Source organism: Ranitomeya variabilis, chromosome 8 (genome assembly GCF_051348905.1).
Source record: "Ranitomeya variabilis isolate aRanVar5 chromosome 8, aRanVar5.hap1, whole genome shotgun sequence".
NCBI lineage: Eukaryota > Metazoa > Chordata > Amphibia > Anura > Dendrobatidae > Ranitomeya > Ranitomeya variabilis.
The window spans coordinates 104141758-104156839 of record NC_135239.1 but is presented as its reverse complement, the minus strand read 5'-3'; the positions used below and the strand labels follow the sequence as shown (position 1 = coordinate 104156839).

The 15082-nt window shown below is 41.7% G+C and overlaps 1 protein-coding gene across 1 annotated transcript in view; it reads right to left on the bottom strand.

Annotated features, from left to right (window-relative positions):
- The window catches only part of HMCN1 (hemicentin 1), a 768245-nt gene that overhangs the window by 675801 nt on the left and 77362 nt on the right, over positions 1–15082 (bottom strand). Inside the window, exons 5-9 of the mRNA XM_077275842.1 lie at positions 13253–13424; positions 4736–4842; positions 4385–4505; positions 1274–1537; positions 838–982 (exon numbers count right to left, since the gene is read on the bottom strand). Of these exons, the coding sequence (XP_077131957.1) occupies positions 838–982; positions 1274–1537; positions 4385–4505; positions 4736–4842; positions 13253–13424 (809 nt within the window). The remainder of the gene's footprint in view (positions 1–837; positions 983–1273; positions 1538–4384; positions 4506–4735; positions 4843–13252; positions 13425–15082) is intronic.

The window sequence follows — 15082 nt, the reverse complement described above, 5'->3', positions numbered from 1 at the left end:
GGTGTCCCCACCTGCTCAGGACAAGAGGTGAGTATGTCATTTTTTTTTTTAAATAGCAGCAGCAGCATATGGGGAAAATGTTTCTATGGAGCATCTTATGAGGCCATAATCAACCTTTGTGCAGCATTATATGTGGTAAATGTTTCAATGGAGCATCTTATGGGGCCATAATCAACCTTTGTGCAGCATTATATGGGGCAAATGTTTCTATGGAGTATCTTATGGGGCCATAATCAACCTTTATGCAGCATAGTATGGGGCAAATGTTTCTTTGGAGCATCTTATGGGCCATAATCAACTTCTGTGCAGCATTATATGGGGCATATTTTTGTATGGAGCATCTTATGGGGCCCATCATAAACTTTATGGAGCATAATATGGGGTGTATTTTGTATGGAGCATCTTATGTGGCCCATCATAAACTTTATGGAGCATTATATGGGGTGTATTTTGTATGGAGCATTACATGGGGCTTCTGATTCAATATGGATATTCAAAAACACTTAACCTACTGATGTCTCAATAAATTTTACTTTTATTGGTATCTATTTTTATTTTTGAAATTTACCAGTAGCTGCTACATTTCCCACCCTAGGCTTATACTCAAGTCATTAAGTTTTCTCAGTTTTTTGTGGCAAAATTAGGGGTCTCGGCTTATACTCGGGTCTGCTTATACTCGAGTATATACGGTAAATAATCCACATATTTACAGTATTATAAATCTCAATCTGTACTCCATTAAAGCTTTCAAAATTACAGACTCAAACTCAATCCTGATCTACATCTAGAGATACTGTATATACTGTATATATATAATTTAATAACAATTATACATACTGGAATGTTTGCTCTATACCAAGTCTGATGCCGTTCTTTCTGAAATGCACTGATACGGGTATAAGACTTTCCACATAGCACATAATGCGACCGGGTTGTAGATAGTAACCAGGCGTTACTTTGGGCATTGACACCTTTGGTGGTCCTATGAGTATAAATAATGTAGTGAAAAGTAAATGCTACATGAAATAAACAGTGACACATATGTTATATGCAAAAGACATTTGATCTACAATCTGTGTTGCAGCAAAGGGAATTAAATAAGTAAATGATATTGATTACAGCATTATTTCATGGTAAACTGATGAGTCAAAATTTTAAATTGGCAAAATGTTTGCAAAATCACTAAATGCCATAAAACTGTTATACAAGCTATGATAATTTCTTCCCATAAATTTGACAGTGGATAAAATATGTTACAGTGATTAGCATTTACCTGGCACAGTATTAGAAAATGAAACACTTGATGCTCTCTGAAACAGGTAGTCGTCTTTATCATAACCTGTTATTCTAAGGAAAAATGGTTCCTTTGGTGGAGTAAATGCAGTTACATTCCATATTTCATAGGGTATTCTATCAGGATAATATTTAATTGGAATTGTCTTTAGAAGCCGGCCTGAAGTACTTAACAACTCCAGATAATCGAGTCTTCCTGGATGCTGTAAGCCTGTTGTGTTTAAGAGAACGTATGTAGGAATCCCTGTAAGATGAAGGAGATTACTTAAGGGATTGGGAAACTCAACCCTCAGTATAAAAAAACAATGTTTTTACGCTCTGCAGAAAAAAAAGTAATACATTTTTTAAAGATTATCTTGACTTCAGAATAAAATATTACAATAGTCATCTTGCTGAGCTTATATCTACCGATATTGTCTTCCTCTTCAGCGTCTATAGAGTTGGCTCTAGTGAATAATTGAAGTACGGCTCTTAAGGTACCGTCACACTAAACGATATCGCTAGCGATCCGTGACGTTGCAGCGTCCTCGCTAGCGATATCGTTTAGTTTGACACGCAGCAGCGATCAGGATCCTGCTGTGATGTCGCTGGTCGCTGAATAAAGTCCAGAACTTTATTTGGTCGTCCGATCGCTGTGTATCGTTGTGTTTGACACCAAAAGCAACGATACCAGCGATGTTTTACACTGGTAACCAGGGTAAACATCGGGTTACTAAGCGCAGGGCCGCGCTTAGTAACCCGATGTTTACCCTGGTTACCAGCGTAAAAGTAAAAAAAACAAACAGTACATGCTCACCTGCGCGTCCCCCAGCCTCTGCTTCCTGCTCTGACTGAGATCCGGCCCTAAAGTGAAAGTGAAAGCACAGCGGTGACGTCACCGCTGTGCTGTTAGGGCCGGAGCTCAGTCAGTGTCAGGAAGCAGAGGCTGGGGGACGCGCAGGTGAGCATGTACTGTTTGTTTTTTTTACTTTTACGCTGGTAACCAGGGTAAACATCGGGTTACTAAGCGCGGCCCTGCGCTTAGCAACCCGATGTTTACCCTGGTTACCCGGGGACTTCGGCATCGTTGGTCGCTGGAGAGCGGTCTGTGTGACAGCTCTCCAGCGATCAAACAGCGACGCTGCAGCGATCTGCATCGTTGTCGCTATCGCTGCAGCGTCGCTTAATGTGACGGTACCTTTAAACTAGGCACTAGATAGCAATCTAAAAAAAACACTCCAAGAATGCATTGGAGGAGAATCTCAGGATCTGTTTGAAAATACATTGCAACCAAAGAGCCCTTGACTATCACGGTGCTTTGAGGTCTCTTACTTGGAATATCTTCAGGTTCACCAGTGGCTCTTATTACGTACTATCATGCCATTGCTTTAACTAAAGTGCAATTCATTGACTTGTCCCAAATCTCATTCCCCTTTGATCTAATTAATTTTTCTTATGTTCAAATATTGCTTATTATCTTGTTAAAAATTCTAGTGCTTAATTGTTGGTGGTATCTATTGCTGTCCTGCACCTGACCATAACTGCCATGATCTTCTAGGGATAACGACTGACCCATTATGTTATTCATGAATCAAAACCTTGTAAAACAACAAACCATTCAGTGTCTTATCAATTTGTGCAAGCACAATAATAACCTATGTCAGAGAATGGTCAACCATAATATACTGAACAGCCTTGTTGGCTCTAGCAGCCATCTTGGACAATCTCTAGTCAACTAACTTTGCTAAAAGATCTGAGGCTCTCCCCAGAATAAAGAAACAAAAAATGACCTCAGTGCCATTAGTAAGAATGGATGGAGTCCAGGGAGACTAATTGGAACAGCTGCAAGGTACTGTGATTGTAAATAAGTGGTATTATATGGTGGTGAATAGTATATATATATTGAGTTAAGTTAGAAACCAGAATCGAGAGTTGTTAGTGTATGGATAGCTATAGCAGCATGCTGAAAGCATGATGTGAATAATGATGTTAGCTAAGAGGAACATGGAGATTTATGGTTTTTAATGTAGTTTGGGGAAATGTTCATTAATGTTGTCATATTGTGTCATTGTATTCTTTGTTGTTCTTCTTTGTTTCTCTCTGCAGTATGAGGTTATCATGTATACGCCCTTTGCTGCAAGGTGCAGCTTTCTTTGTCTAAACCATGTATAAAAAGCCCGTGTTACTGTTGTTCGGGCCACAGCATCGCCAGTCTGCCGACAGGCCACACCATCACCAGACCATGGCCAGACCATTGCCAGATATCCCAGCTAATGTTGAGCATTCCGATACCGCAAGTATCGGGTATCGGCCGATACTTGCGGTATCGGAATTCCGATACGGAGTTCCGATACTTTTGTGATATCGGGAATCGGTATCGGAACCATATTCATGTGTAAAATAAAGAATTAAAATAAAAAATATGGATATACTCACCTCTCCGGCGGCCCCTGGATCTTACCGCTGTAACCGGCAGCCTCCGTTCCTAAGAATGAGCGCGTGAAGGGCCTTCAGTGACGTCGCGGCTTCTGATTGGTCGCGTGAGCGCTCATGTGACCGCTCACGCGACCAATCACAAGCCGCGACGTCATCGCAGGTCCTTCACGCGCTCATTCTTAGGAACAGAGGCTCCTGGTTACGGCGGTAAGGTGCAGGGGCCGCCGGAGAGGTGAGTATATGGATATATATATATATCTCCTTCAGACCCTGGGAACCATTCCGATACTTTGCGTCCCATTGAAATGCATTGGTATCGGGTATCGGTATCGACGAGATCCGATATTTTGCCGGTATCGGCCGATACTATCCGATACCGACACCAATGCATATCGGAAGGTATAGCTCAACACTAATCCCAGCTTTACTTTGTCTGTCTGGTCACCTTTTCATGCCTACATGCTTGGTCTCACTGACTTTCATGAACTGTTCTGTTGCCTATCGCTGAATAAACTTCACCTCAGCTTGATAAGAGGATTGTCTACATCTTTTTCCCAGCTTTTCCAGCTCTCTATAAGGACTTTCTTACAACCCACTTAACCATGAAGCTTACAAACACATAGAAAATCAATTCTACATTAAGCATTAATTAGAAATTTTGCTCAAAAGGTCCCACCTTGTATAGGTCTGCTGGATGTTTTACTGAAATCTAAGGTAGGCTTGTTAGAAAAACCAGCTCTGAAATCTATAGTACTGACTCCAGTGATTCTCACAGAATGACGTCCATTACTTGATGTCTGAAAAACAATCACAATATCGAGCTCTTATTTATAATGCCCAAGCCATTGAAAAAAATGTATATTATTATATTCAAGGTTTAACCTAACATTGAGCAGAAGATGAGGTTATTTGTAGCACAACGATACTTCATTTACTCCACTTTTTCTGTTTTATATCTATAAATACCAAATAATCAGCTTGCGTTGAAGTTTTGCGAAACACAGTATCATAACAGGTATTGAGTTACCTTTATTTTCCAAGTCCCAGGTGCTGGTTCTTTAATATTTAAGACCTTGGCAGAATTGAATATATTTAATAACTCATTTAGGCCTGTTTCTGCTTTTATTTGCTTTCCTGAAATTAGAAAAATATTAATATTCTGAATTATAGAGCAGTAAGCAACATAATTCAACTTAAAATTAAAGGTGTATGTTATCAACTTGGCTCCTCATAGTTGAGTGAATGGATGGCGGGACCAGTGTCTCGCATAGCGTGTGGAAGGGGCACACTAACAAGCATCTATGATTTGATTCGCATGTGTTTGTTAATTCTGTTGTTCCTCTATATAAAACAAACAGAACACCTAAACTAACAGCAATGCAGTATAGGAAACATGGTGAACGGAGATGGAACACATTGACTATTATGTTATTAAGTTTCACCAAATTGGGCAGCGCTGTTGCATTGCAGCACTGGGGTCCTGGGTTCAATCCCACCAAGGACAACAAGGAGTTTGTATGTTCTCCTCGTGTTTACGTGGGTTTACTCTGGGTTCTCCGGTTTCTGTCATACTGTCTGCCTTTTTACTGGACAAAAAACTGTAGCAGGATGATGAAATAAGTTTAGTATTTTTTGCAGGACCTGTAACAGAGCTTAAACTGCAGATGTCTACTGTGTGCACAATTATTAGGTAGTGAGTCTTTTGACAATATCATCGATTTTCTGTAGATTTTCCATCTCTGTGCTGTATAAACTTGAATGCTTATTGGATGAAGCAGATCAGGTGATGTGTATGTGTGTAATGAGGAGGGTGAAGCCTAAGTATATCAACACTCTTTATTGAAGTGTGCAGAATTATTAGGCAGCTTGTTTTCCTTAGGCAAAATGGGTCAAAAAAGAGATTTAACTGATTCTGAAAACTGAAAAGCCAATAATCGTTGCAAGTCTTACAAAGTGATGCTATGCTCTTGTAACTGATACAATATTGAAGCATGATCGGAGACTCATCAAAAGTTTTGTTACAAATAGTCAACAGGGTCTCAAAAAAAGTGTTGCGAAACAAAGATTATTAACTGCCAAAGATTTCAGAAGAGTCAAATGTGAAATGACCAGGAAGCCATTATCCTCCAGTGCTCTCATATTCCAGAACTGCAACCTTCCTGGAACTCAGTAGAGGTGTGCTCAGAGACATGGCCAAGGTAAAGAAGAGAGAAACTGACCACGACTGAACAAGGCACAGAAGGTGAAATGTCAAGACTGGGCCAACAAATATCTGAAGACAATTTTTTCAAAGGTTTTATGGACTGATGAGATGAGTAACTTTTGATTAATCAGATGGATGAGCCATGGCTGCATCAGTAATGAACACAGACCTCCACAACAACTCACCAGCAAGGTGGAGGTGGCTGTGTGCTGGTATTATTAAAGAAAAACTAATTGGACCATTTTGGGCTGAAGATGGACTCAAAATCAACTCCCAAACCTACTGCCAGTTTTTACAAGAATAACCATCTTCAATCAGTGGTAGAAGAAAACGTCTGCATCTTTTAAGAAAACCAGGAATTTATGCAGGACAATGTTCCATGCATGAAAGTCTCCACTGATTGGCCAGACAGTAAAAACCTTAAACATTAAAGAATAATAACATGACCTCTTCTTCACTCGATCTAAACCCTATGGTATGGAGAACTTGCAATCCCTTTTTAAATGGGAGGTTTATGTGAAGGAAAACAGTCTCCTCTCTCAACAATGTTTGGGAGACTGTGGTTGGTGCTGTCCAAAAAAAATGATCATCAGCAGATTAAAAAACTGGCAGACTCCATAGATGCAAGGCTTGTGACTGTTGAAAAGGAGGGCAGCTATATCAGCCACTCAAATTTTTTTGAAAATGGCCAAAATGTATTTTTGTGCATTTAAGTCATTTGGTTATTATTCTCACTTTAACAGATGAAAATTTTGTACTTTTTGACTAAAATTGGGACTTGAGTATCATCTTTTTTGTGGTGGTGTTGTGGACACGTAGTATATAGCAGAGCCACGTAGTATATAACATAGCCACGTAGTATATTGTAGAGCCACGTATTATATTGCACAGGCACGTAGTATATTGCACAGCCACGTAGTATATAACACAGTCACGTAGTGTATTGCACAGCTACGTAGTGTATTGCACAGCTATGCAGTATATTGGTCAGCGACATAGTATATAGCAGAGCCACGTAGTATATAACATAGCCACGTAGTATATTGTAGAGGCACGTAGTATATTGCATAGCCACGTAGTGTATAACAGAGCCACATAGTATATTGCACAGTCGACATAGTATATAACAGAACCGACACAGCCACATAGTATATTGCACAGCTACGTAGTATATAACACAGCACGTAGTATATTGCACAGCCACGTAGTATATTGCACAGTCATGTTGTATATTGCCCAGCTACATAGTATATGGCACAGAGATGTAGTATATAACAGAGCCCATGCAGTATGTAACACAGCCCACGTAGTATATAGCAATGTGGGCACTATATGCGTGGTTAAAAAAGACTTAAAATAAAAAATAAACATAAACTCACCTTCCGAAGGCCCCTTGAAGTCCTGGCGCCTGTGTGCGGTGCACACGGCAGCACAGCTTCCTGTCCCAGGGTTGGAATGAGCGCAGGACCTGTGATGACGTCGCGGTCACATGACTGTGACGTCATGGCAGGTCCTTCTCGCATAGCATCCTTGGCACCGGAACCTGCCGCTTGCACTGCTGAGTACAGCGCGCGACGTCGGATGGTGAGAATAACCTTTTTTTTATTATTATTATTTATAACATTAGATCTTTTTACTATTGATGCTGCATATGCAGCATCAATAGTAAAAAGTTGGTCACACAGGGTTAATAGCTGCGTTAACGGAGTGGGTTACACCGCGGTCTGTTAACGCTGGCGTTAACCCTGTGTGAGCACTCAGCGCTGACTGCAGGGCAGTAAAGCAGCGGCCATTTTGCTGCCAGACTATGACCATCGCTGATTGGTCGTGGCAATGGTGGTGGGTGTTTTGCCACGACGAATCAGCGACTTGGATTTCCATGACAGACAGAGGCCGCGACCAATGAATATCCGTGACAGAGAGACAGACAGAAGGATAGACTGAAGTGACCCTTAGACAATTATATAGTATATATATATAAATCTAACAAGAGACTACATGCATTGAAGCCTATTATACATCTAGCAATATCACATAGAAGGTACAAGTTTCTAGAAAACATGATCATTTTTTAAAGTAATATCGATGTGAGTACTTTTCTGCCCAATGATGACAGAAGTATTCTCGTAGTGATACCTTTATTGACTAACCAGAAAATAATATGTTTGGAAGCTATCAGAGTACAGTGGCTCCTTCTTCAGGCAAGATTACAAATAGATTAATAAGTAGTGTTGAGCATTCCGATACCGCAAGTATCGGGTATCGGCCGATACTTGCGGTATCGGAATTCCGATACCGAGATCCGATACTTTTGTGGTATCGGGAATCGGAATCGGAAGTTCCCAGTGTATGGTTCCCAGGGTCTGAAGGAGAGGAAACTCTCCTTCAGGCCCTGGGATCCATATCCATGTAAAAATAAAGAATTAATATAAAAAATAGGGATATACTCACCCTCTGACGCGCCCTGGTAGTAACCGGCAGCCTGCTTTGCTTAAAATGAGCGCGTTCAGCACCTTCCATGATGTCACGGCTTCTGATTGGTCGCGTGCCACTCATGTGACCGACATGCGACCAATCACAAGCCGTGACGTCATTCTCAGGTCCTAAATTCCTAATTCTAGGAATTTAGGACCTGAGAATGACGTCACGGCTTGTGATTGGTCGCCTGGCGGTCACATGAGCAGCACACGACCAATCAGAAGCCGTGACATCATGGAAGGCCCTAAACGCGCTCATTTTGAGCAAAGAAGGCTGCCGGTTAACAGCGGTGAGGTGCAGGGGCCTCCGGAGAGGTGAGTATATCAATATTTTTTATTTTAATTCTTTATTTTACACATTAATATGGATCCCAGGGCCTGAAGGAGAGTTTCCTCTCCTTCAGACCCTGGGAACCATCAGGATGCCTTCCGATACTTGGTGTCCCATTGACTTGTATTGGTATCGGGTATTGGTATCGGCGATATCCGATACTTTTCGGGTATCGGCCGATACTATCCGATACCGATACTTTCAAGTATCGGACGGTATCGCTCAACACTATTAATAAGAAAAAAGCACAACATTTAAAGAATACTGCAGTAGGACATTTGTTCAGGGGGGGTGAGGTGTGATGCCTCCTAAAGATAAGCCAAGTAAATCAAATTAGGCATTTTCTTACAAATGGAGAGGCAGTGGGAATGATGTTTTTAGTTATCTGGAGTCTCTCTGGTGGAGGTGTGAATTGTATCCATGTAGTGACTTATAAATTCAGGTGTTAAATTGAGTCCTAGTGTCAAAGAATTGAACAAACATCTTCATTAGTTTGAATTCCCAAATGTTTCTTTCTCTGTCATCCTTAAAGTGACCTTTTAGTATCAAGACTTTTAAATTTGTCATACTGTGTCCAGGTCCAGAGAAATGTTTTCCCACAGGCGTGTCCAGTTCATTCCTGATTGTGTGTCTGTGTAGATCAGAGGTGTCAAACTGCATTCCTCGAGGGCCGCAAACAGGTCATGTTTTCAGGATTTCCTTGTATTGCACAGGTGATAATTTAATCACCTGCAAAGAATGATTCCAGCACCTTGTGGAATGCTAAGGAAATCTTGAAAACACTCATGGTTTGCAGCCCTCGAGGAACGCAGTTTGACACCTCTGGTGTAGATTCATCCTAGTTTGTAGTTTTAAAAGTCTAATACTAAAAGGTCACTTTAAGGATGATAGAGAATCTTCCTTTCTTTACTTTCCTCTTTCTTTATAATTTTCTTCTGGACTCCTTTTTTATCTTGAATTTCCTTATTCATGCCATTTCTCAGCCTCTGTTTTCTTTCTTTTCCTTATGTTAATGTATACAACATTTAATGTCTTCATTTATGTTTTAGATTCCAGAATGGGATGAGGATCTCATTGACAACGATATCCTCATCTCCCTGGTCCAGGAGCGAGTCCCGTTGTGGGACACCCGGGTTCCACAGCACTCGGACAACGTGATGATCCGGCGCCTATGGAATGAGGTGGCCAAAGAGATGTGGGATGGCTGGGACAACGCCCCGAATCGGGTCCAAAATGCTTTTGGTAAGTATTGCAATGCAGTGTGAAGCAGCAGAGACCTTGGCCGTGCTCACTCGACTGTGTGTGATGAGATAAACTCTCAGGAGTTTCTCTCATTACACACAGTTGTGTGAGCACGGCCAAAAGTCCATTGTCTAACCATTATGCTTTGTTTTTTCAACAGTGGCCAGAGTCAAAACACATTGGCGTTCGATGAAGGACCGCTTCAACAAGGACCTGCGTCAAGAGAGCCGTGTTCCCAGTGGTTCAGGGGCAAGGATCAGAAAATACAAATACCATCGCGTTCTGGCATTTTTAAGACCAGTCCTTGCCCAGAGAATGTAAGTATTTCTCCCGTGCATTAGGTTGTATTGTATTGCCATAATCTGTATATTTCTATTCCACAGGACTTTGCGTTTGGTTAATTTTTGGTATTAATTTTCTTTTTCCTTTTTTCACAGCACATGGAGCAGCACTGTTGGCCCAGGTTCTGGAGCGTACCTTCATCAGACAGCCACGGACCCGTCCCAGCTATCCAGCAGCACTGCAGCAAGTGGGCCTGCCACACTAACTGGCGACCAGGATGCTGGTCCATCAGATGTTCCCCTTTCCCAGTCCTCTGCCATTGCCCCTTTTTTGGGGGGGCTTCTCCCGGCAGCGGCAGAGGGCATCGGACAGGTCCCTCATGCCGAGTTTTTGCACTTGAGCTCAGTTTTTCATGAAGGACTCAAGGCTTTGGGTGACCAAATGGATATTTCACTTAGCCACATGAATACATGTATCCAGGAGGTCACCAAAAGCCTTGACCAAGTAAAAGCCGATCTCCAGAGGCCAGCACATAATTTTTTTAACCAAATTGAGCAGGGCATGTCGGAACACCTTACTCCTGATCTCCAGCTGAGTGTCATGCAGGCCTGCAATGCTGCTTACGTGCATGCTATGCAGCAGAGTTGGTATTTTCAGCAGACAGTGGCGGCATATCCACCTGTGCCTTCACTGTCATGATTAACCTCAATGCCGACCTCTGCTGCATACCACTGCATGGCCACCTCTATTCCTAGCACTGCCGGACACCAGTACAGCACCACCACGATGCAGAGTGCTGTTGGACAGCCCACCGCCACCACCATGACAACCGCTGCTCCTGCTTGGACCTCCTCCACTGACATGACGATGCAGCAGGACCCAGGCATGGCCTTCCGTACCGCCACCACCACGATGCGGTAGGACCCTGGCATGGCCTTCCGTACCGCCACCACCACGATGCAACAGGACCCTGGCATGGCCTTCCGTACTGCCACCACCACGATGCAGCAGGACCCTGGCATGGCCTTCCGCTCTACAAGCGCTATGGACTCTGGCATGGCTGCATGCTCTACGAGCACTATGGACTCTGGCATGGCTGCACGCTCTACGAGCACTATGGACTCTGGCATGGCTGCACGCTCTACAAGCACCACGACCATGCCACGACATATGAGCCCACGGAGGCTTACCAGAACCCGGGTATTACAGAAAAAAAAAAAAATCAAAACAGCGCACTCTTAGTATTCCTCCCCCTTCACCTCCCAGTGTGTCTGTAATGTCAGGTTTGTCTCACCCTTCCAGTGCGTCTCAAGCCTCTCATGTGTCAAGCTCTATCTCCGAACTACCAGACCCCACTAGTTTCATTGCCCCTTCTCATGCCACCTCTGCGTTGTCCACGGTTATCCAGGCCTCAGTGCTTAACACACCCCGTTTACATCACTCTACCCCAAGCAGGCGCAGTTAAATAAATATTTTGGTTGTTAAAAAATAAATACAAGTTTTTTTGCCCCAATTATGTTTGGTTTATTGTGTCTTTCGCCGCCGGCAACACACACCGTGCGCCAAATAAAACAAACTTCGCCACACACTTTATTTTTTGGCCACATCATAGCTCCAGTAGTTAGCAAGTACAAGACTTTGTGTGTCTTTAGTATAGAGCTATGAGGTGGACCAAAAAATGTATACTTGTATTTTCTCCTTAATCTCTTCATTCTGCTTAGTCTGTGACTAGTGTTGCAGACTGAAGAGACAATGGTGGCAATACCATGCAAAACTATACTCTACAGGTCAGGTGTCCAAAAACTCATTAGTTGGGACGCCTGACCTGGTGAGTAGAGAAGTGCATTGTATAGCCTCCTTTTTCTCTTCTGTGTACATAATCTATTTCACACAAACTCAAGGGACGATGGCGGTCATACACGGCATATCTATGCTCACCTGCATATGTGTCAGAAATAGTGAATTCATGAGGCTGTTATATGTGCATCATGAATTCATTATTTCTGACACCTGACTTCATGAGTATAGATCTGTTTTGTATGACAGCCATTGTCTCTTCAGTCTGTGTCCAATGGATTCTGCATAGCAGAACAGAATCAGGACGCAATGTCGTCAACAACCTTATCACTAAAACCACATCGCTGCCGTCACACTAGCAGTATGTGGTCACTACTTTATATTGGTATTTGTAAGCCAAAACAAGGATTGGAACTATTAGAGGAAAAGTATAATATTAGCATATCTAGCACTTCAGCCTTCATCACCCACTCCTGGTATTGGATTACAAATACTGATAATAAATACAGACCAAATACTGCTAGTGTGAGGCAACCTCGGTTTATAGAGAAAATACATATGAGACATGGTCAAGACAACAAAAAAAGTTTATTAACGAGAAACATTAGTAACATGTAAGAAAATAACTGGTACAGATAAAATAACAACAGGACATTTACACAACATTGTCCTGCCATGACACACATCCAATATCCGAATCAAAAAAGGCAGCAAATTGGTTCTGCTGAATCAGGGATTGACATATCATTGATGCAACATTTGCGGCCAATTAGGGACCACAGTAGTAAGGGGGCCACTACCACCTCTAAATGAGGTGGAATTAATGAGCTATTTTCCAGCAAAGGTCCCATGTTTTGTTCTTGCACAGTGACCCTTTTTTGTCTGTGTCCATCAGTGGGCTAGATAGTGATCACAGTGACTCCTTTAGCTTCATTCAAGTGAATGGCTCCTTTGGGGATCCCATCAGAATAAATGTTTAGGGGGATTACAACAGAAACCCAGGCATAATCCTAGGTGAAGAGCACTGTATGCACCTAACCTTAGATTAGTTAGGTCCTGACAATTGCTGGCTATGGTCCATGTGGCTGCTGTAAAATGTATCGCACCTGCTTTGAAGGGTATATTAGGCAAACTGGCAGCCCCTTAACTGTTGTACAGAAAATAAAGCATATCGGAGATAGTTAACTACTTCATCCTTGTAAAGACCCTTACCAATTGGATCATAGAGTTCTATATCTGGAGACGGTCCGCTCAGCGACACAGTAACTTCCCGAAGACTTGGATCTAATGGAATTTCCCAGGTATGTAAGGCACCAACCAAGTGGTCTGTAGACACGAGGTGAACTTTCGAGGCTTGAACTGCTTCCTCTACCCATTTTAATACCTGAATAAAGACATTTCATTATTATTACTGTTTGCTCCAAACATAAAAAGAATAAACACAATTTAATAGAGCTTCAAAACTGCTAAGAATTCTACTTTCATTTTATGAAGACATTGTAAAAAGCTTGATTTTAAAATACAACAAATTACAATAAAAGCCATAGTCGTAGTCATAATGTTACATGACTGGCAAATTGATTAGCAGCTCGCTCTGCACAAATGCGCTGCAGAGTATGGGGTTATCTGGTTTGCAGTAGAAAACCTACTTTCAAAAGCCATATCAGTGAGTCCAGGGTTAAAAACATAGGTTCTCCATTCAGGGCCATTATCCATGACCCTGGTAGTAGCCACAGTGAGCATCTCTCTCTGTCTCTCTTTCCCTCACTCTGTCTCTGCAAAGCTTTTCTGTGCATTGCATGGACATTGATTTCAGAAGGATCTGATTATTATTTTGCTTCATCTGTGACGGCAATGGAGGGAAATGTAACACTTGCTGAAACTGAATTCAGCTTATTACTTGGGTTCCAATCAGATGGACGCCCTGAGCTCATCTTTGAGGGACCTGGACAAAGAAATGACATATATTACTGCATCCTAATGTCCAATTCACCATTATAGATGATGGCCAGCAATCAAGCTCGATTGTTCCACTTCACATTTTTTGATGACACACACTGTGGCAATGTTTGAGTTCTCTTTCATTTCCAATAAAATGTGAATAAGTTGTGCTCAAGTTCTTTCATGTGCAGTGAGGTCAACTAAGGCTGAGCTGAACTGTGAAAAGCATGGATAAGCAGACCAAGCCGCTAATATTTTATGCACAATAATCCAGACCCATTAAATGATCAGGTTAGGACAGGCCTGTATATGTGAACCCATAAAAATATGCCAGACAGCCTCAGTGTTTGCATTTACAAAACTCAAGGAAAATATTTGTAGTAAACTTCCCTCCATTGACCTGTGGCCTGTAGCAGCAAGAATTCGGAAAACTGTTTAGCAATTCTGTTGTTGCTTGATTTAAGTCCGTTTGTCCTTGTTGCCATAAACAGTTGGAACATTCCACTGAACATTTCCCTCCATTGTAAACAAGACTTGAGACATACCATATATTTTGGGATGAGATCAATCTTCAAGCTTTTTCTTTGTCATTATTTACACTCGTGGTAGCACTGACACTTGTTTGGATTCTGAACCATATAGTTTACACTTCATTTTATTCATTACAGATATACGTTTTTCAGTGTATTTGGTTGTCATTTTTAGCATTGGATAGTATATATTTATTATAAATAGAAATTCATGTAATGCAGCTGAACATAGATGGGGGAATTCCAAAATAAAACACTTTCCACAATGTTCCAAAAGCAGCAAAAAATGTAATCATCCTAAAATAGAGCATATTACGCAATGCTCCAAAAATGCTTAAAAAAGTTATCACTCTGTATTACCGGGAACAGAGGACAACTCAGCTGTGTATGTTAGTAAAGACACCGGTATTATTCTAACACCCTGCAGTAATTATAAAGTGAACCTGTCAGCACGAGTTTATCATGTAAAGTAAAGCCATGGCTATAATGGCGCAGTAATACTGATTACATTGATATCTTTGGTGAATAAATCCGCTTTGCAGTTCTTCATTAAGCAGCATTTGAAGTTTTC